The sequence below is a fragment of the Limanda limanda genome, chromosome 15 (genome assembly GCF_963576545.1).
Source record: "Limanda limanda chromosome 15, fLimLim1.1, whole genome shotgun sequence".
NCBI classification, from domain to species: Eukaryota; Metazoa; Chordata; class Actinopteri; order Pleuronectiformes; family Pleuronectidae; genus Limanda; species Limanda limanda.
In genome coordinates this window covers 4,434,893-4,455,373 of record NC_083650.1, presented here as the reverse complement: position 1 = coordinate 4,455,373, position 20,481 = coordinate 4,434,893, and the positions used below count along the sequence as shown (strand labels likewise).

Here is a 20,481-nt window from a genome sequence, read left to right as displayed (position 1 = left end):
TTATGCAGCTCAAAATGTTCTGATGTTAGAAATTTGTTTGGATTTTTCTCTCTTGGCATTTTTAAGTCCACAGTTTTTTTCAACATTGTTATATTCGACAAGTTTTTACACTTATTTGTCCTTTTAAAACACAAAATGAAGCCAAAAGTCAAACTGTCTGTGCCACAGCAGTGCTGATTGTGTGTTTCTGTTGTGTGTGTGTGTGTGCAGGTTTACAGAGAAAGGGAACCTGGAGGTTCTGCTGTTCACCATCCAGAGTAAGATGAGAGCCAACAACCAGAAGGTTTACACTCCACGAGAGGGAAAGCTCATCTCTGACATCAACAAGGTAACAACAACTTTAACACAGGAGGGCGAGTTCAGGTGGATTCACCCCCCTCTCCACAGTATTTGAGTTTTATTTTTTTGAAAAAATTCAAATCAAACAAAGGAGAAAATATTTAGCAACAAATAATGACATAGAGATGTAAAAGTGTTTATCAGCATCTACAGTGTGAGATATAAATGTAGTTAATGTGAGAAATAAGCAGTATAATAATAAAATATCAACAGCACAATCCTATCACCTTCCTGATGTTGTGGGTGTGTTTGTTTTAGGCGTGGGAGCGTCTGGAGAAAGCGGAACACGAGCGCGAGCTGGCTCTGAGGACGGAGCTGATTCGTCAGGAGAAACTTGAGCAGCTTGCCCGGCGCTTCGACCGCAAGGCCGCCATGAGGGAGACGTGGCTGAGTGAGAACCAGCGGCTCGTCTCTCAGGTAACACACGTACACAAGGTTGATTTCTCTTGATCAAACGATACAGGAGTTCACAAATGAAATCACTTTTTGATGTAGATTTCTAAGTCATGAAAAAATATATGTTCCTCTGTTTCCTTTCCTCTATCCTCTCCTCTTCATTTGCCATCTCCTCTCCTTGTCTCCTCTGTCCTTGTCTCCTTGTCTCCTCTGTCCTCATCCTGCAGGATAACTTTGGATTAGACCTCCAGGCCGTGGATGCTGCTACTAAGAAACACGAGGCCATAGAAACAGACATTGCAGCGTACGAGGAGCGAGTTCAGGTCAGTTCATCACCTGGATCGTTTTTTTAACACTGGACATCTTCTGCTGTCTGTTGGTATTTTAAACCCAGGATTAGATAAGCTCATGTAGAATTAAACCTAAACTAAATAAATATATTCAGGGTTTTAACCTTGATCCAATTACTCTCATGGATTAAATCGGTTAAAACACTGGACATCTTCTGCTGTCTGTTGGTATTTTAAACCCAGGATTATATTAGCTCATGTAGAATTAAACCTAAACTAAATAAATATATTCAGGGTTTGAACCTTGATCCAATTACTCTAATGGATTAAATTGGTTAAAACACTGGATCGGAAGAGTTAACCTCTGTTTGGTTTTAATTGATTTAAACTTTTATCAGATAAAAATTGACTGAATTGTTGACGGGATTGAGACGAATCCTGCAGAGTCGGGTGGATCTAATTAATCTAACTGTTTAGATTTCAATTTAAAGCCTTGATCATTGAACCAGAATCCTGTCTCCTGATCACATGTTTGGAACTAAACTTTATTAGAGACAAAAGTGTTTAAATACACAAATATCCAGATTCAAACACATTCTGGATAATTCCTCACCAGCTCCTGAACAATTGCCCCGTTAACATTTGAGTCTTGTTTTTGTTTTGTGTGTTTTTCTCCGTTTCTCCCCCCCAGGCTGTGGTTTCCGTGGCGAAGGAGCTGGAGAAAGAGAATTACCACGACATCAAACGCATCACGGCCAGGAAGGACAACGTGATCCGGCTGTGGGAATATCTGCTGGAGCTGCTGAAGGACCGACGCCACCGACTGGAGCTGAACCTGGGTCTGCAGAGAGTCTTCCAGGAGATGCTCTACATCATGGACTGGATGGACGAGATGAAGGTACACAGGGGGCGTGGCCCAATCAGAGCGGAGCCAGGGGTTTTACTTTGAGATAAAATATAACGGGTAATATAAACATTTTTTGTCATCTGTGAAAACAGGTGATTTTTTTTGTGTGATATATTTGTGGCCAAAAGAAAGACGTAAGTATTAAATCACCTACCAACACATATGTGTTCGTTGTGTTTGAAAATTAACATCAACAACAAATGTGAAACAATATTTTTTTTATTCTTTATTTTAGGTAAAATTATTGTTCAGGTTTTAAAGTTAAAGTTTGAACGCTCATGGGCTAAAAAAGTTTGGACTTTGTTTTAGATTTTTTCATAATTAGCAGTCAGATTTTCCAAGTATGATATTGGTTAAGGAACTGAATTCGAATGTAATTAAAAAGAAAGAAGAAACTACTATAAACATCAGTTGAATTTGGAATCATTGAGGTCATTGTATTTTTAGTTATTTTACATTTAGTCTATTATTGAGCTATTACAAATCTCAGACATATTTCATCTTATGATTTGTTTTCTTTGGATTAATTGACATCTAATCAATCGCTGATTAAACTGGTGAAATTCAAACTGAGGAATTTCCTGAAAAAGAATGGACACAGTTATTATCAGTGTTCCCTCTGGTAAGATGTTCTGTCCAGAACGTGTTCCTGTAAATATCAGATGTCCCTGTGTGATAGTTTGACCTTTGACCCCGGGCTCTGTCTCTCTCGGTGCAGATGCTGCTGCTCTCTCAGGATTATGGGAAACATTTGCTGGGTGTCGAGGACCTGATGCAGAAACACGCTCTGGTGGAGGCGGACATCAGCATCCAGGCCACTCGAGTCAAAAACGTGAACCTGAACGCTCAGAAATTCGGCAGCGACTCCGAGGGTGAGATGGACGGATGATGGGTCGAGTATGTGCTCTTCGTCTGGCAGATTTTCGATGAGCGGGAGATTAATCGTTTATTTCCTCCTCAGGTTATAACCCGTGTGACCCACAGATCATCAGGGATCGAGTGGCTCACCTGGAGTTCTGCTACCAGGAGCTGAGTCAGCTCGCAGCCGAACGGCGCGCTCGCCTCGAGGAGTCCCGTCGCCTCTGGAAGTTCTTCTGGGAAATGGCTGAAGAGGTTATTTTTATTTATTTTATTAGTATTATTAAAAGTCTACCTGGAGTTGTCTGTTCGTTGGGACGTGATGTAACCGAGACCTGAATGTGTCTGCGGTTCGTAGGAGGGATGGATCCGGGAGAAGGAGCAGATCTTGTCCTCGGAGGATTATGGGAAGGATCTGACGGGCGCTCTGAGACTGCTGAGTCAGCACAAAGCCTTCGAGGATGAGATGACTGGGCGAGCGGCTCATTTACAGCAAACCATCAAACAGGGAGATGAGCTGGTGGCCAACAACCACTTTGGAGCCGATAAGATCAAAGAGCGAATCCAGGACGTCCAGGTAAACTGCAGCTGCTCCGAGAGCTTCACAGCAACATTTTACTCTTTAACTTGTTTAACACACATTTGTCCCATCTCCCTCTTATTTAGAGCCATTGAAACTGAAATCTCACTTTTAATAATTTGGGGAATGAGTTTTTCATCTCTAAAGAGGAGTAGATCATAACAAAGTTCTTAACCTCACTTTTGTGTTTGATTAAACTTTTCTCTCCTGCTCCATATGTTTGATTTCATTTGTATAAAACCTTCTGGACTTTCAGAAAAAGTGTATTTACCTGTAAATCCGTCCTCAAACATCAAGATGCATAACTTCCTAAAGCCTTGCTTCCCTGCTTCCCCTCCTCTGTGCTGCAGGAGCAGTGGGCCGCTCTGGAGCGTCTCTCTGCCGTCCGTAAAGCTCGTCTGCAGGAAGCCTGTAACCAGCACCAGTTCCAGGTGAGAACACGTTTTCATGGTTTCATGGTTAAAAAAAATAAAGTCCAGTTTCAGCTCCAGCTCAGAAACTAAATCACTTCCTCTTCTCTCCTCAGGCCGATGCTGACGACATCGACACGTGGATGCTGGACGTGCTGCGGATCGTCTCCAGCGTCGACGTCGGCCACGACGAGTTCTCCACTCAGGCTCTGGTAAAGAAACACAAAGATGTTGCAGAGGAAATCGGCAGCTACCGGCCCGTCATAGACGCTCTGCACGAACAGTCCCGCACGCTGCCGCCCGAGAAGGCCGACTCTGAGGAGGTGAGGAGTCTCATTCTACTGGTTCTGTATCTGTGGAGAAAGTAAAAATCAACCAAACGTCCATTATTACCAGATATGAAGTTCTAGCTTCTCATTAAAGTTTTTTTCTGGAAGGCACCGCACTCACTGTGATGATCGTTCTTTTTGAATGTGCAGGTTCAGAGCCGGCTGGCCGGCATCGAGGAGCGATACAAGGAGGTGGTGGAGCTGACGCGCCTCAGGAAGCAGGCGCTGCAGGACGCTCTGGCACTCTACAAGATGAAAAGTGAAGCCAGTGCCTGCGAGGTGTGGATCGATGAGAAGGAGCAGTGGCTCAACAGCATGGAGATCCCCGAGAAACTGGAAGACCTGGAAGTCGTCCAGCACCGGTGAGAAGCCCAGGGTCAAACAGATCAGATTGGGTTTAATGAGCCTGACTTTGTAACAGAGCAATATATCCCATCATGCATTGCCCTCGCTCTGAATGAAAGAGAAAGACTTGATGGAAAAGAAATTAACGTTGCAGCAGATACTAAATAAATGTGTTCTCAAAATATGAAAACTACATTTTTTTAACTTCCTGTGTCCCTGTCCAGGTTCGAGAGTTTGGAGCCAGAGATGAACAGTCAGGCGTCCCGGGTCGCTGTGGTGAACCAGGTTGCCAGGCAACTGATGCACAACGGACATCCAAGCGAGAAGGAGATCAAAGCCCAGCAGGACAAACTCAACACCAGGTAATCTAACTGGGATTAGATCAGATTATCACATCTTTAACCACCTCACTGAGATTAAATTGGTTAGTGAACTGCTTTTAAGGCTGTAACTAAACATGCTATAATTGGGACTGAAACTAAACCTGAATTAAAGATCATTATAACAGGGATTCTACATGTAACTGGGATTAAACACAATTTATCTGTGATGAAACATAAATGTGAGGTTTATCAGGTAATTAACTGGGATTTAGCAGCTATGATCTAAACTGGGATTAAAAAGGGTATTTAAAAAAAAGATGATTACATGTAGAGCATTAGGAAATTAACTGGAAATTTTTATTTAAAGATAATAAACTTGAATTAAAATAGTAAATAATCTGTGGTTATCAGGTTACCAAACTAGGATTAAACCAGGATAAACAGGCTATCTCAATGAGATGAAAAAGGAAATGAATCTTGATTAAAACAGATAAATGAATAACCCGCCTGCTTCAGTTTCCGTATTAGTTGATATTTGCTGCTGATGGTGTCTCTGTCCACTTGTCCAGGTGGAGTCAGTTCAGGGACCTGGTGGACCAGAAGAAGGACAGCCTGAACTCGGCTCTGGGCGTCCAGAACTACCACCTGGAGTGTAATGAGACCAAGTCCTGGATCAAAGAGAAGACCAAGGTCTGTGTCCGCTCCTTCAGGGTTTTAAGTCACCCCCCACTGCCACTGATTTGCTGGTCTGACCCGTCACTCGCTCTCTGTCCTCCTCCAGGTCATCGAGTCCACTCAGGAGCTGGGGAACGACCTGGCCGGCGTCATGGCTCTGCAGAGGAAGCTGACGGGAATGGAGCGCGACCTGGCTGCCATCGAAGACAAGCTGGGAGACCTGGGAAAGGAAGCGGACCGGTTGGCCACGGAACACCCGGAGCAGTCAGACGCCATCAAGGGACGTCTGGCTGAAATCATAGGCGTCTGGGACGAGATGAAGGTGAGAGGATCTGTCGGATCAGAAGAAACCACTTTAAATCTCTATTAAATCTTTAAAAGTAAGTTAAGAGAAGGCCAAAATCTTCCCACCAGAGACGAGAATTTGTAATGTAAAAAGGATTCTGGAAACTTATAACATCACAGTTCTTCCAAATCAGGATGTTAAATGTGTTTCAACACACACAGTGAGGTGGACCACAGGATAATAATCTGATTTGTTCTGTTTCCAGGACACCATGAAGAACCGGGAGGAGTCCCTGGGCGAGGCCAGCAAGCTGCAGCAGTTCCTGCGCGAGCTGGACGACTTCCAGTCGTGGCTGTCGCGCACACAGACGGCCATCGCCTCCGAGGACATGCCCAACACACTGGCCGAGGCCGAGAAGCTGCTGACCCAGCATGAGGGCATCAAGAACGAGATCCGCAACTACGAGGAAGACTACCAGAAGATGCGGGACATGGGAGAGATGGTGACACAGGGCCAGACAGACGCACAGTACATGTTCCTGCGGCAGCGGCTGCAGGCGCTCGACACCGGCTGGAACGAGCTGCACAAGATGTGGGAGAACCGACAGAACCTGCTGTCACAGTCTCACGCTTATCAGCTGTTCCTCAGGGACACCAAGCAGGCTGAGGCCTTCCTCAACAACCAGGTACACCTCAGATACTAGTACTCAGGACTGAACCAAACACATGCAGCATCGTTAGTGAATCAACGAGTCTGAAGTCCACAGTTTGAGTTTCTTCTGTAGAGTCTTTTATTTTCAGTTAGAAATGAGGTGGTGCATGCTGGGAGAGGCTCCATCCCACCTGGAGAAGAAGGTGTAAAAAATAAATCCAAAGAAGTTGAGCTAGTTGATTAATTGACAAGCAGAAAAGGTTATTAAAGAGGATTTTCTTTGTGTTTTGTGAATTTTAACAGTTGAACATGTTGGTGAGACAAGATATTTATATAACTTTTCAGTCCTGTCAGAGGTCGCCCCCAAGTGGTGCAATATCTTCATTACAACAGTTTAAAAACAAGTTTATGCATTTTAAACTTATCATTACGTTAAAAGAACGTTTGTTACCGATAAACAGGACATGAATTCCTCAGAAATTGACCATAACTTTAATATGAATGTGCTCAATATTACAATTGCAAACCTGTAAAGTCTTTCAAATCCAGGTTTTGTTTTCAAAAATCCAAACTTAACTAATTTAGATTTTCATTTAGTGGCTGAACAAATGTCTCGTCTGTGCTTCTCTCTGCAGGAGTACGTCCTGGCTCACACTGAGATGCCCACCACTCTGGAGGGCGCAGAGGCCGCCATCAAGAAGCAGGAGGACTTCATGACCACCCTGGACGCCAACGAGGAGAAGATCAGCGGTGTGGTCGACACCGGCCGCCGCCTTGTAGCTGACGGCAACATCAACGCCGAGCGCATCCAGGAGAAAGTGGATTCTATCGACCAGAGGTGAGATACTGTTGGTTTGAACAGGGAATTTGTTCACTGAAGTGTATTTGTTCTGAAGAAGCAGGACTGAGGTTGTAGAAGTTAAATCCCTGGACTAAACTAAACCAGCTACAGTCCTGTAGGTCTTCAGCAAAACATTTGGCTCCTGCCTTCACCAGATCAGCTGTTCAGTGTCTCAAAATATGGCTTTCATTATTTCTGGAAATAGATCAATGTTGCTGAACACATTGATTTTTCTTCTCCAGACACAAGAAGAACCGAGCGGCTGCCAGTGACCTGCTGATGAGGCTGAAGGACAACAGAGACCTGCAGAAGTTCCTGCAGGACTGTCAAGAGGTAAACAGATCGATAATGTTCAAAACAACTTCAGTCCAACTCGTGGTTATAAGCTGAGCTAATTCTCTGCGTCTCCAGCTGTCACTGTGGATCAACGAGAAGATGCTGACTGCCCAGGACATGTCGTACGACGAGGCCAGGAACCTCCACAGCAAGTGGCTGAAACACCAGGCCTTCATGGCCGAGCTGCAGTCCAACAAGGAGTGGCTGGATAAGATCCAGACGGTAGGAGGAGACGGAATGAAATGTTCTTTCATTTCCTTAAAAAGATTGAGTTGCTCTTTGCTGCACATGTTCTCTAAACTTCTGCATGTTCAATAAAGACAGGATGAACTTCCATGATTTGACAGACGAGTGTTTAGAAAGCTACTGACCAAAGATACAAACTGTTGATCTGAATTGAGTTTTGTTTAGGATTTAATGTATTTCACATAAATTTCCCCCTGAGGTGTTTAAAGTTTAAACGTTTTCTCTTTATGGCTGAAACAAACATCAAACATCCTTCTTTTATGGAAAACAGAAAGTTCTTTAAATGACAAATAATCTGATCAACAAAACTGACCACTTCTCTTTTTAATAATGTTGCATAGAAGTAAGCAGCCATGCTACATGTTAAAAATACAGTTTGTACACAACCAAAACGGAGCTAAATGTTGTAAAAGAGACAAAGACAGGTTATGAAACCAGCTTAATGTGCAGGAAACAGTAGACACTCCAGCTGCTCTGTATGATTCATGCTGCTCAGATTTAAAATGAATCCTGTAAGACTCATGAATATGCAAAGAAACATACACATCATGAATTAAAATACGTCAGGTGAGAAAACAGGAAAAATTATGATCTGTTATTGTTATTAAACAAATCTGTTGGAAATGAAAAATGAAATAAATAAAACATATAGGTTTTTTTTTTTATTTTGCAGTTACAATATTTTAACATCTATAGAAATGCTACTCTAGTGTCAACACTTCTTCTCACATTGATGCTATTTTCTGAAGAATCTTCCTTGTAATGTTATGAGGTCATAATGCCTTTGCTTTCCATTTTGGGAAACAAGGGTCATGTATATGCTAATGCGGAGATGATTGTAATTTATTACTACGTTTCCTTGAGTATTGATAAATGGCGTCTTTCAGGACGGGCAGACGCTGATGTCGGAGAAACCAGAGACGGAAGTGATTGTGAAAGAGAAGCTGGCGTCCCTGAAGACGATGTGGGACGACCTGGAGTCCACCACCCAGACCAAAGCCAAGTGTCTGTTTGATGCCAACAAGGCCGAGCTGTTCACCCAGAGCTGCGCTGACCTGGACAAGTGGTTGGGCTGCCTGGACGGACAGCTGACGTCCGACGACTACGGCAAAGACCTGACGTCCGTCAACATCCTGCTGAAGAAACAGCAGGTGAGGAGCAACGTTAATTTGACGGTTTATCACAAGCTTGAAGAGTCACTGAGCTGCTCCACTGACTCATTCATTCATTACTGGAAAAAGTTTGACGTCACAGTTTCTCTTCTACTGAGTTTAAACGTGAAGCCGAAAAAACAAAACGAGAACAGGAAACCACTTTTATATTGGAAAATAACTCATTTGTATCATTTCAGTTTTTGGTCCTTCCTTATTTTTTATTGTACAATGGAAACACTTTTTACAATCTGGCTCTATTCATTCATTGATTACAAACTATTTTAGCTCATTTTCCGTTAAATCAGTGGTTCTCAACCTTCCCCAGTCTCGACCCACAGGTACATTTGGGCTTGTGTTCACAACCCTCAACAATTAAATGTAAAAACGTTCCTTGTCTTAAAATATGTAAGTTTATGTTGAATACTCATCTTTTGGTTTTTTACTTATTCAAACCATCTGGTGACAGAAATGATCTCAGAATCACTTGATAAACAAACGGATGCAGTTTTTACAGATTTTTTTACTTTATGTAATTATTATTGATTAGTGATTATTCCTCATGCAAGGAGAGTAAGAAATCTTCCTCTTAGCTGTGGACTCAAACACACTTGTTAAACACTGCACTCCCACAGCAGTTATGTAATCTTTGAGTCTGTGTGTGTTTGTGAGTGTGTGAGAGAGATCAAGTGTTACCGTTTCCCAGCTTCCTTTGCTCAGTTGTCATGGAAACAGCTCAGCTGATAACTGACAGCTATGGAGTAAGGCAGTGAGATGTGATTGAAATATCTGCAAAAAGCTAGAAAGTCTATTTTGAATATATATTTTGAAATGTTGGTATTAATGCTGTTGATCCTGCAGCAGGTATGTGTGTCTAACCTGTGACATGTGACCTCCTGCAGATCCTGGAGAGCCAGGTTGATGTGCGTCAGAAGGAGGTGGAGGAGCTGCAGGGCCAGTCGCAGGCGCTCAGCCAGGAGGGGAAAGGCTCCGAGGAGGTGGACGGACAGAGGATCAGCGTGGAGAAGAAGTTCAACTGCCTTAAGGCACCGCTGCAGAAGAGACGGGAGAACCTGATGGCCTCCAGGGAGATCCACCAGTTCAACAGGGACGTGGAGGATGAGATTGTGAGTAGAGTCAGAGATGAAGGAAACTAAGTTAGAAAAGTTAGAAAGTAGAGAAAAGAAGAGAGATGAAAGGTTGAAGAACAGACTAGTAAAATAAGTACTGTGTCTCCAGCTCTGGGTGGAGGAGAGGATGGCTCTGGCCACATCGACCGACCATGGAAACAACCTGCAGACTGTACAGCTGCTGATCAAGAAGAACCAGGTACACACACACTCACAACACACACAAACATACACACACCTGGTCCTATCAAACTAAAGGATGTTTGGACTTAACAAAATCCTTATTTACAGTTCATTCATTCCTATAGTTTACTATATACTGTAATATATATACACATGAACATTATCTGTATTATTCTAAGCTTCTCCTCAGACTCTTCATCATTTGTTGTTGCAAACTACTTGTTTAAAATGTAAACCTGAATCAACACACTGAACAAATCTAAAAGACGAATCATGACATGTCCGTAAAGGTTTGAAGGACAGAATTCTCCTTTTTACTGGCAAGCAGTTTGTTCAAGTTCAAACTTCTGCATTAGGTTGATTTTAAGGTTGATTTTTTCCGAACATGACCTGACTGAACCCGCTGTGTGACCTCGCAGACGCTGCAGAAGGAGATCCAGGGCCACCAGCCTCGCTACGACGACATCTTCGACCGCAGCCAGCACATCCTGAAGGAGGACGGCCCCAGCGCCCAGCCGATCCGCCAGCGGCTCGCCGGGCTCCAGGCGCTGTGGGAGCAGATCAGGAAGGAGACGGAGAAGCGCCACGCCCGCCTCAGCGAAGCCCACGAGGCCCAGCAGTACTACTTCGATGCAGCCGAGGCTGAGGCCTGGATGAGTGAGCAGGAGCTGTACATGATGTCAGAGGAGAAGGCCAAGGTGAGGACAAGGTTTAATTAACAAGGAGGCGACCATGAATCTGATTCATGATCAGGACAGCAAAAAGAAGAGTGTCAAATTTGGTTTAAAATGATCATTCAGCACAAAGTGGTGGCTGGCTGCTGCTCCGTGTTAGCAGATGAGACAAAACTAAAGAGAGTTGGTCAAAGATAGTTTCTGTCATTTCAGGAAGTTCTAATCACCCTGATGTTTGTTCAAGTTTTCATGTTCCTGATCAGTTTGGTTTATAGCAGTTATTTGATGGTGTAAAAACAGACTGAGACGTCATGATTGACAGCTGAGACTCAGGATTGGTAGAGAGTGTGTACGATCAGGTCATTGGAGGTTAAAAAGTTCCTGTTTCTTTGTTTTGGTTCCGTTCACGTGTCACTTCCTCAGACTGTGAGTTTGCTGTGAGTTTAATCAGTTGTTTCGCTGCAGGTCAGTTTAAATTCAATACTTTCTGATATGACATGTTTAATCCGGTGTATGAAATCATCCGTACTCTGGTATAAGAGATGGTTTCAGTTATTTACTGTTTTATTTAAGCTTTGGTGTTAAAGATGTTTTAAATCTTTATTGTGTGAAGAGTCTGTAAATCTGGTCTCATTGATCCACTTCATGTGAGAAACATTTCCTCAAACTAAATGATTCTGCAGTTTCTCAGAGTGATTCGGTTTCCATTTGTCTTTTTATTTCTCTCCCTTTTAATCAGTCATTCTATTTATGCATTTTCAGAACAGTGAAATTAAATAGATGAGTGAAATAAATCTTTTGTGTGTCTCGCAGGACGAGCAGAGTTCTGTGGCCATGCTGAAGAAGCATCAGATCCTGGAGCAGGCAGTGGAGGACTACGCCGACACCGTCCACCTGCTGTCCGGCACCAGCCGAGGCCTGGTGGGCGCCGAACACCCCGACAGGTGATAAACTGAGAGAAAGGAAGAGGAGTAGAAAACAGTTGATAAAAAGGAAAGGAAAAAGGTGTAAAGTAAGAAAAGGAACTACATAAGATTGAATTCATCTCTGTCTTCTCTTCCTGCAGCGAGCGTATCGGGATGCGTCAGTCTCAGGTGGATAAACTCTACGCCGGCCTGAAGGATTTGTCAGAGGAGCGTCGGGGGAAGCTGGACGAGCGGTTCCGTCTCTTCCAGCTCAACAGAGAGGTGGACGACCTGGAGCAGTGGATCGCTGAGCGGGAGGTGGTGGCTGGATCCCACGAGCTGGGACAGGACTACGAGCACGTTACCGTCAGTACAAAACACATCTGCATTTTTAACAAGATTTATCATCAGTCTGCTCTGATCTGCAGAGGCTGAAAACTAACAAACTGAAATTGCATATTTAACATTTCTTCGTCTTTTTATACCTTTAAAATGATCAGCATGAGCAGTTATCTGTTTTTTCAATTCAAATATTTAATTTATAAATGTATAGTGTGATTATTTTTTTAAATGTATACATTTTATGCCTTCGCTCTATCAGATGCTTCAGGAGCGTTTCAGAGAATTTGCCCGTGACACCGGGAACATCGGCCAGGAGCGCGTGGATGCCGTCAACCGTTTGGCGGACGAGCTGATCAACACCGGCCACGGCGACGCCGCCACCATCGCCGAGTGGAAGGACGGCCTGAACGAGGCCTGGGCCGACCTGCTGGAGCTCATCGACACCCGGACGCAGATCCTTGCTGCCTCCTTCGAGCTCCACAAGTTCTACAACGACGCCAAGGAGATCCTCAACCGCATCCTGGACAAACATAAGAAGCTGCCGGAGGAGCTCGGCCGCGACCAGAACACAGTGGAGACGCTGCAGAGGATGCACACCACCTTCGAGCACGATATCCAGGCTCTGGGAACACAGGTGAGGTCTTTAGGGTGGGGAAACTAGAGGCAAAGAAAAATCTGGAACATGCTCCAAATGTCTTCTGAAGTTTCCTTTCAGTTTCATTCATTCATCATGAGAGGAAATCAATGAAAGAAGTGAAAGCTACCAACTCCAATGCATAAACCTGTTATGAGTGTGTGACTTTCATTTCTCTTTTTATATATATATATATAAAAAAAAGAGAATTTATTAAAACCTAAAATAAAATGTAAGAATGTACGTTGTCCCTCTGGGGCTCATGTTCCTCTGAGTGACACCTTCTTTCCTCTTTCTCCGGTTTCAGGTGCGGCAGCTGCAGGAGGACGCCGTCCGTCTGCAGTCGGCGTACGCTGGAGACAAAGCTGACGACATCCAGAAGAGAGAGGGGGAGGTGAGCTGGGGTGTAAAGACATGGAGCTCGTCAGGGCTGAGCTCAGTTTCCTTTGACTTCACTGAGTTAAGACCTCAGATAAAACAAGAACTCATGATGTAGCACTGATGTTAAAGTGTGAAAGGCCTCTGCCTCACGCATGCTGCACTGCTGCTGCATTAACTCTGCACCGCTCCTCTGCTCCTGGCCGGGGAGACATTTAAAAACAGACTAACCCCTCAAATGGAGAGAGATTCATGGAGAATATGTTTGTTCGACCTATTAATCAACACGTAGCACAAGATGATTCACGTACAGATGTCACTCAAAGAACAAAATATGTTTAACGTGTAGAGCTGTTTTTCACATCTGCAATTAATGTTAAGTTATCTTTATTCATAATGAAACCAGAATCTTTTCAACATAAACACAGTAGAATCTTACAGGGCATGGTCAAAATAAAAGAAACACAATGATAAAGTCGCACTAATGTTTCTGTTTGCAAGAGTCAAAGTTTATTTATAAACCAGTTTTACAAAAACACATTCCCCCAAAGCGCTGATTAGGCTTAAAATATAAAAATTAAATGTTTTAGATTCATTTTATTTTAAATATCACAAGATAGTAGAGGTTTATGATGCTGTATATTTAGATTAAGCTTTATTGATCCTTATAAACTAAACCTAACCAGGTTCTCTGGATGAAGAATCATTTCTCTCGAGATAAAAATATAAAATATAAAAAATGAGTCGCTTGTAAAATTCTAGGCTCGTAATTGTTTATATTTGCAAATTAAAGCAGTTTTTAAAGGTTTTCTTAATGTCTGATTTAAAACTTCCTTATATTTGATCAATATATTAACTTTACAAATATGAATACAAAGATGAAAAGTGTCTTCAACTCTATTAAATGTGTTTCTGAGTCATAAAAGAACCGTTTTTCCTGATTCTAAAATTTAAGATGTTGAACGATGAGGAGTTTAGAATTGAAGTGGAGTTTCCCTGTAGCTCCTCCGTGACGTGCACAGCGTGCGCTCTCCTGTGAACCCGAGCTGACTGTTAAGAAGTGTTTTTGATGGCGTTGTGTTTTGACCATTCCCTGTATGTTTCCCTTCACATCCTCTGTCCACCCAGAAGAGAAAGGGAGAGGTGAGACTCTGTTTACCAGAAACATCTGCTTGGCATCAGGCTTCATTTTGGCTGCAGTTCCTTTAATATTCAGACTAAAATGTTTAATTTTAGTGGCATTTTAGTGGTTTTCATGCAGATTAGTCTCAGCCCTCTGTAGAGTCAGACACAGACCTGCTGCTTTGCAAATACTTGTAGTTTTGTTTTTTTTTCATTGCGTAAGTGGATTTGTTTTGCACAGAACAAAAACTAAACAGTTTATCTGATCCTAACCCAGGATCAACTGTGAACTCCACCCGCCTGGTTCTCACAGGAGGTTAAATACAGTTTGGATCTGATGAGTCAGTGAAGATGAAATCTAAAACTATAGCTCCTGCTTTACTCAGATATCTTTATATTTCATGGTAGCAGTGCAATCGGAGGCTTGCGTTCAACTTTGTTCAACAGTAGTTGCTTCTTAGCTGCCGGACAATCGCCGCTTGCAGTCGTCTGCAGCCACGTTTCCATCTTCTCTGTGAGCAGCAGCGTCTCTTTACTAATTCCGACCAGAGGACGATAGAGTGCAAAGATGTTCAAACAAATAAGGGTCGATGACATGCAGGTTACTTATATGGTGCAGAGTTCAAGGTTGCTGGATCAAGTATGGATCAAAATAAAATATCTATCTTAAATCACTCCCAGATGTTGATTTAAAAGCCATATAAATGTTGTCTTGTTATGAAGCAGCTCGCCAGTCGCCCCCTTGTGGTGCTTTTCCATCTGGAATCTGCTCATATGTTTTGCGCTTTTATTTTATTTTTGTGCTTTTATCCCATTTATTTATTCCACTGCTCCCCCAGAGAACCCTGCACTTCAACACTCTATAATAATATACTCAAATATTCATAATCGATTCATAATCAACATGTGTATTTATCATGAATAAATGTCCCCTTTGATCATAAAACATTTTGCTGTTCTTTAGCCACTCTCTGCTGATCGAAGTGAGTCTCCAGCGTTTTGTAGGACACACGATTCACAGACGATTCTCCCTGGTTGTGTCCGTTATTCTCAGGCTGCTACAATAATATAAATAATATCATTTCATACTCAGACTCTTGGTTGAGTAAAAGTGAGAGGATCGTTTTTTCATCAGGTTGAACCAGTGATGTTTGTGTTTCCCTGGTCTGACTCTTCGCTGTTGTCTCGTCCTCCCTCAGGTGCTGGAGGCCTGGAAGAACCTGCTGGAGGCGGCGGAGGGCCGGCGGGTGAAGCTGGTGGAGACGGCAGACAAGTTCCGCTTCGTCAGCATGGTGCGGGACCTGATGCTGTGGATGGAGGATGTCATCCGTCTGATCGAGGCCCAGGAGAAACCCAGGTACGAGCAGCAGACGGGACACGGGCTGGTTTCACCTGATCTCTGATGAGTCAGCGTTTGTTCAGATGCTCAGGAGGACACAATCACACTGCTTTGCTAAATTTAGCTTCACCCTCTTGCTCCACCTCCACTTTCTGTCTTACATTAATCCCTGTGAGTCACAGACTTTACTCCTACACAGCAAATACCTACACAACTGCAAGTATAGAGGCTGAAGGAATTAGGGATTTCTATAAAAAAAGAAGAGAACTTTATATATATTCCTGTTAATTGGATTTTAATATCTTAGCTGGAGACATAGAAATGTTTATTTTTGTGATGATTCTGACTATTATTTGAATTTCGATAAAAAGTGCGACTGGAGTGGAACTTTTACACTATTTGGTCCAAAGTAATAAATAAAACACATTTAACGTGTGACTGTTAATTTGTGTCCTTCATGGCAGAATTAATAGTTTTATGTCAAAGGTTTAAACTGCTAAAAATTAAGGTTTAAAGACGAGAAACCACATTATCAGAGGAACTGGTTTTTAATACTGTTGTTTTTTCCCCGCTTGTTTCCAGGGACGTGTCGTCGGTGGAGCTGCTGATGAACAACCACCAGGGCATCAAGGCGGAGATCGACGCCCGTAACGACAGCTTCACGTCCTGCATCGAGCTGGGCAAGGCTCTGCTGGCCAGGAAGCACTACGCTGCAGAGGAGGTGGAGACACTGACACTTCTCATTTCACAAGGCAGAGAAACAACGAGTCGGAGCTTTTAAAATCAGCGTTTCTCTCCTCAGATCAAAGAGAAGCTGTTACAGTTGACTGACAAGAGGAAAGATATGATTGACAAGTGGGAGGATAGATGGGAGTGGCTGAGACTGGGTACGATGCTTCATCCAATCAAACATTAAATCGTATGAGGCTGCACTGATCTGGTTTAACGTCTTAATGTGTGTGTGCGTTCAGTCCTGGAGGTGCACCAGTTCTCCCGGGATGCGGGCGTGGCGGAGGCGTGGCTGCTGGGTCAGGAGCCCTACCTGTCCGGCAGGGAGATGGGCCAGAGCGTGGACGAGGTGGAGAAACTCATCAAACGCCACGAGGCCTTCGAGAAGTCCGCCGCCACCTGGGAGGAACGCTTCTCTGCTCTGGAGAGGCTGACCACGGTGAGAACGCTCGCTGACGCTGTGTGGAGCGGGGGAAAGTGTCAGGGCAGAAAATAAAAACAGCTCTGACGCGATGTTTGTATGTGCAGATGGAATTATTGGAAGTGAGAAGATCGCAAGAGGAGGAAGAGAGGAGGAGGCAACCCCCGCCCACTGAGGCTCAGAGCGCCGAGGCTGCTGCACAGCACAGGTGAGTGTGTCTATCTGTATATATTCTCGATGAAAGGTCACAGACTTGGGTCAGAATCCTCCCTGATGAGGTCCATGAAGAGTGTGTATAACTCTTTGTGTACTTTGTGTGTTTGCAGGGAGGGTGAGCAGGTGTCTCAGAACGGGCTGCCGTCCGACCAGGAGTCTCCCAGGGTTAGTTACCGCTCACCTGCCTACCAGCAATACAGCAGCACCCTGCAGAGCCGCAGGCCCACCCCCGCACCCTGACACACACACACACAGACACACAACTCTAACCTTTGACCTCATACAGAATTATCAGATTGTTGTTAACCAGTTGTGTTGTATCCCTCCTCCTCCTCACAAACACACACATATCCCTCCTGTTTGTTTCATTTATTATTTGCTTAGTTCATTTTCTCATTTGTAATAATTTAAGCTTCAAATGTGTCATGTGTATAATTTGATCTTCAACTGATAACGACTTGGTTTTGAGATATTCGTTTAATCCCTTTAAAATGAGATCCTCGTCTTTGAGAGGCGTCTAAATCACCATCTTTAGAAAGAGGAACAGGAGTCAGGAAACAAAGGGACGGGAAACGCAGTTAAAATATATATAAATAACATGTTTGCTACAAAGGACCAATCAGCCTCATGTGTTAAAGTATTCATTCCTTCAACCTTTATTTTAACCTGGGAGTACAATGAGGTAGAGTAGAGCAGAAAATACACAAAACATTACAAGAAAACACAAACAAGAAACAATAACATTTGCAAAATACACAAAATTGTATTTAAAGCGAAAGAATCCATTTAAACAAATAATTCCATGGGAACATTTTGATGGTGAAAGATTCTACACGTTGCACTTTTTAAACTCTAAATATCCTGATTTATTTAAGAGTTAAACTGCAGGTTTGATTCCGGGACCCGTTTGTCCACCTGGATCGTCTCTCGGCAGTAATAACTTGTTTCTCAGGAAGCGTCGCTTACAATCAGAAGAAGAAATCTATTTAGTTTCTGTGTCAATACTTAAGAGACGTTTTCTAGTCTGAAAGTTTAGTTTGACTCTTCGCCCACATCTACTCCCCAGGGCAAGCAAATCCAAAATTAAGCAATAAAGCTGAAGTGCGTCGAGAAGGTGGTAAATCTGTAAATCAGGCAGAACAGATCACTCCAACACATTCTTATCTTGTGACACCTCTGTAATCAGACGGTGGTTTCCTGAAGCAACTCCAGGACATAGATGAGAAGTTTGAGGAATGACAGATGTTCTTTTCACTAAGTGTCTTTTGGAGAAATCTTCATTTTCACTGGAGCAGAATCTAGTTTGAGGGACTCGCAGACCGAACTCCTTTCTTTATCTGCTTGTTTACACTGGGGGTCGTTAAACTACAATAATAAATGTAAAAAAGTGGTGCTTTAAACTTTCTAACCAAGTTGAGCAGGAAAGCAGTTCCTGAGAGATGTAAACAGAAAGTCGTGTTTGTCATTTATAATTAGTTCAAACATTTAGTGAAACAAGTATGAATCTGTGAGTGTGACAAAATAAAGAGTGAATGGGACGACAAAACACACACAAACAAAACCAGCCACATGTGTTCCTCTCCGTCCCTCCCCTCATTTTTCTCTCCCCCCCCCCCCCTCCCTTTGTCTCCTCCTAGCTCGACACCCCCGTCCTCCTCTCCCCTCAGCTCTTATTGTTTCTGCTCTTTTACGTCATCATTTACAAACTCACTATGTGGAACATGAGCACCTGAGACGAAAAAACTAAAATCTATTCTCCACTTCAAACTCGGATTTCAAAGCCAGAAACTCTGATTTCAAATCTGTTAATCTCTTAAAGTTTTGTGAACATTTGTGAGATTTTTATAGATGATATTTATTCTCTGATATAAATCGCGTTGTCGACAGCGTTATGAGACATTTGGTTAAACAAAAATACACAAAGAAGTTGACATTAAACAATCAGAAGATATTAATTAACAGTAAACACTATGATATAGATTCATATTCAGTTAAATAATGTCTTACTTCTATTCTTATTTATATATTGTTAGTCTTAAAATAAAAGATTTTATGCTCGTCAAAGTCAAGTTTGATCATTAACACTTCACTACAGTCTAATCGTCTAATCTGTTAATTGAATTATCTAATACAAATGTTATTTAATATTTTTAGGACAATGAGAACTTATAAAGAATTATGAGTTATTGTCATTGAAGAGGAAACTGATTTAACTTCTGGTTTATGTATAAAGCAGATTTAAAGTTCTGTTCAATATAATAAAATGAAGAGAAATCAAACGTATCAAAAGAACTAAAACATGATCTAGAGATGACTTAACAAACACTATAACTTGGAATTATACAAGGAACATCCTGAAAGTATTGAACAATAATCCACATTTTTTAAATATATTTGTGTCCCAGATTTGTCGACATCCCACAGTTCATATTCATGTGTGTATTCACGTGTGTCACCATCACACATACGACACAAGTCACATCCATGTAACTACACATACATTTCTACATGTAAAACTTCATTTTATGTGACTAATGCTTAGTTTATCATATAATCACATTATTTTTGTCATATCATGAAGTCTTTTGACCACAATAATCACATTATAATCATAATTTATTTCTTAGATTATTTTCTTTCTGTCTACATCATTTCTTTCTAATCTTTTAAAACACTCAGCAGAGAAATCAGCAATAAAATAAACATTCATCTTAAAACTTGAAGCTGAACTTCCCACTCGTTTCCTGTTTTCTCATTTCTGTTCACATTTATGACAGAACAACAGGAATTGGTTTCAATCATTACTGGTTAATTATCTGTTTGAGTAACTGATGAATGAATCCATCGTTAAAATCGTTCCACAGTTTCCCCATGTTTTAAAAAGCATTTAGACGTTTGCCACTTCCTGTGTGTTTGTCTCATTTTCACACACACCTCATTATATTTATCAGCTGATGATTTATGTTTTATATTTTCATTGTTGTCACAGTTCTATGTCAGAGTTTCTTTACTCCTCTCCATGGTTCTTGTTGCACGTTTGTCACTCGTTCTCCGTCACTAACACACATTCCACAATAAACCTGTTAAAACCAATCAGTTCACTGGTTTGTCTGTATTAACCATGTTTGTAACTTCTCTCCATACACAGTGTTGTAGATTTCTGTTGTTCCTGTTGCATGCTGTCACCATCATTAGCATTTAATTAGCATTTTCTGTCAATGTTTTATTTCCTCATCTCATGTTTTTCACTGACTTTCATCCTGGGGCTTTGTGTTATACCTTCGTAAAGTAGACGCAAACTAATTAGCTTTATTTGCTGTTGTCTTTGTTGTGAGAGACATTATTTCTTGAGACTTTAGCACAAACGAGGGTGAACTCTTAGTTTAAAGTTTCAAACTGGGATCACCAGTTTTTTTGAATTGTTCATAAGTTTGTGAGGAATGCT

At 42.3% G+C, this 20,481-nt stretch overlaps 1 protein-coding gene across 2 annotated transcripts in view; it reads left to right on the top strand.

Annotated features, from left to right (window-relative positions):
* LOC133020287 (spectrin beta chain, non-erythrocytic 1-like) overlaps window positions 1–20,481 on the top strand; it is a 76,029-nt gene that overhangs the window by 51,350 nt on the left and 4,198 nt on the right. For both annotated transcript variants that reach the window (XM_061086788.1, XM_061086787.1), the window contains 31 exons: window positions 211–328; window positions 598–756; window positions 963–1,058; window positions 1,717–1,923; window positions 2,651–2,804; window positions 2,894–3,045; window positions 3,149–3,367; window positions 3,721–3,801; window positions 3,897–4,103; window positions 4,260–4,471; window positions 4,679–4,816; window positions 5,347–5,467; window positions 5,559–5,774; window positions 6,004–6,423; window positions 7,025–7,227; window positions 7,473–7,563; window positions 7,642–7,788; window positions 8,700–8,963; window positions 9,866–10,090; window positions 10,203–10,292; window positions 10,696–10,974; window positions 11,764–11,894; window positions 12,017–12,221; window positions 12,457–12,831; window positions 13,139–13,225; window positions 15,531–15,688; window positions 16,253–16,391; window positions 16,473–16,557; window positions 16,642–16,838; window positions 16,928–17,028; window positions 17,147–17,201. In XM_061086788.1, coding sequence (XP_060942771.1) covers window positions 211–328; window positions 598–756; window positions 963–1,058; window positions 1,717–1,923; window positions 2,651–2,804; window positions 2,894–3,045; window positions 3,149–3,367; window positions 3,721–3,801; window positions 3,897–4,103; window positions 4,260–4,471; window positions 4,679–4,816; window positions 5,347–5,467; window positions 5,559–5,774; window positions 6,004–6,423; window positions 7,025–7,227; window positions 7,473–7,563; window positions 7,642–7,788; window positions 8,700–8,963; window positions 9,866–10,090; window positions 10,203–10,292; window positions 10,696–10,974; window positions 11,764–11,894; window positions 12,017–12,221; window positions 12,457–12,831; window positions 13,139–13,225; window positions 15,531–15,688; window positions 16,253–16,391; window positions 16,473–16,557; window positions 16,642–16,838; window positions 16,928–17,028; window positions 17,147–17,201 — 5,332 coding nt within the window. The remainder of the gene's footprint in view (window positions 1–210; window positions 329–597; window positions 757–962; window positions 1,059–1,716; window positions 1,924–2,650; window positions 2,805–2,893; window positions 3,046–3,148; window positions 3,368–3,720; window positions 3,802–3,896; window positions 4,104–4,259; window positions 4,472–4,678; window positions 4,817–5,346; window positions 5,468–5,558; window positions 5,775–6,003; window positions 6,424–7,024; window positions 7,228–7,472; window positions 7,564–7,641; window positions 7,789–8,699; window positions 8,964–9,865; window positions 10,091–10,202; window positions 10,293–10,695; window positions 10,975–11,763; window positions 11,895–12,016; window positions 12,222–12,456; window positions 12,832–13,138; window positions 13,226–15,530; window positions 15,689–16,252; window positions 16,392–16,472; window positions 16,558–16,641; window positions 16,839–16,927; window positions 17,029–17,146; window positions 17,202–20,481) is intronic.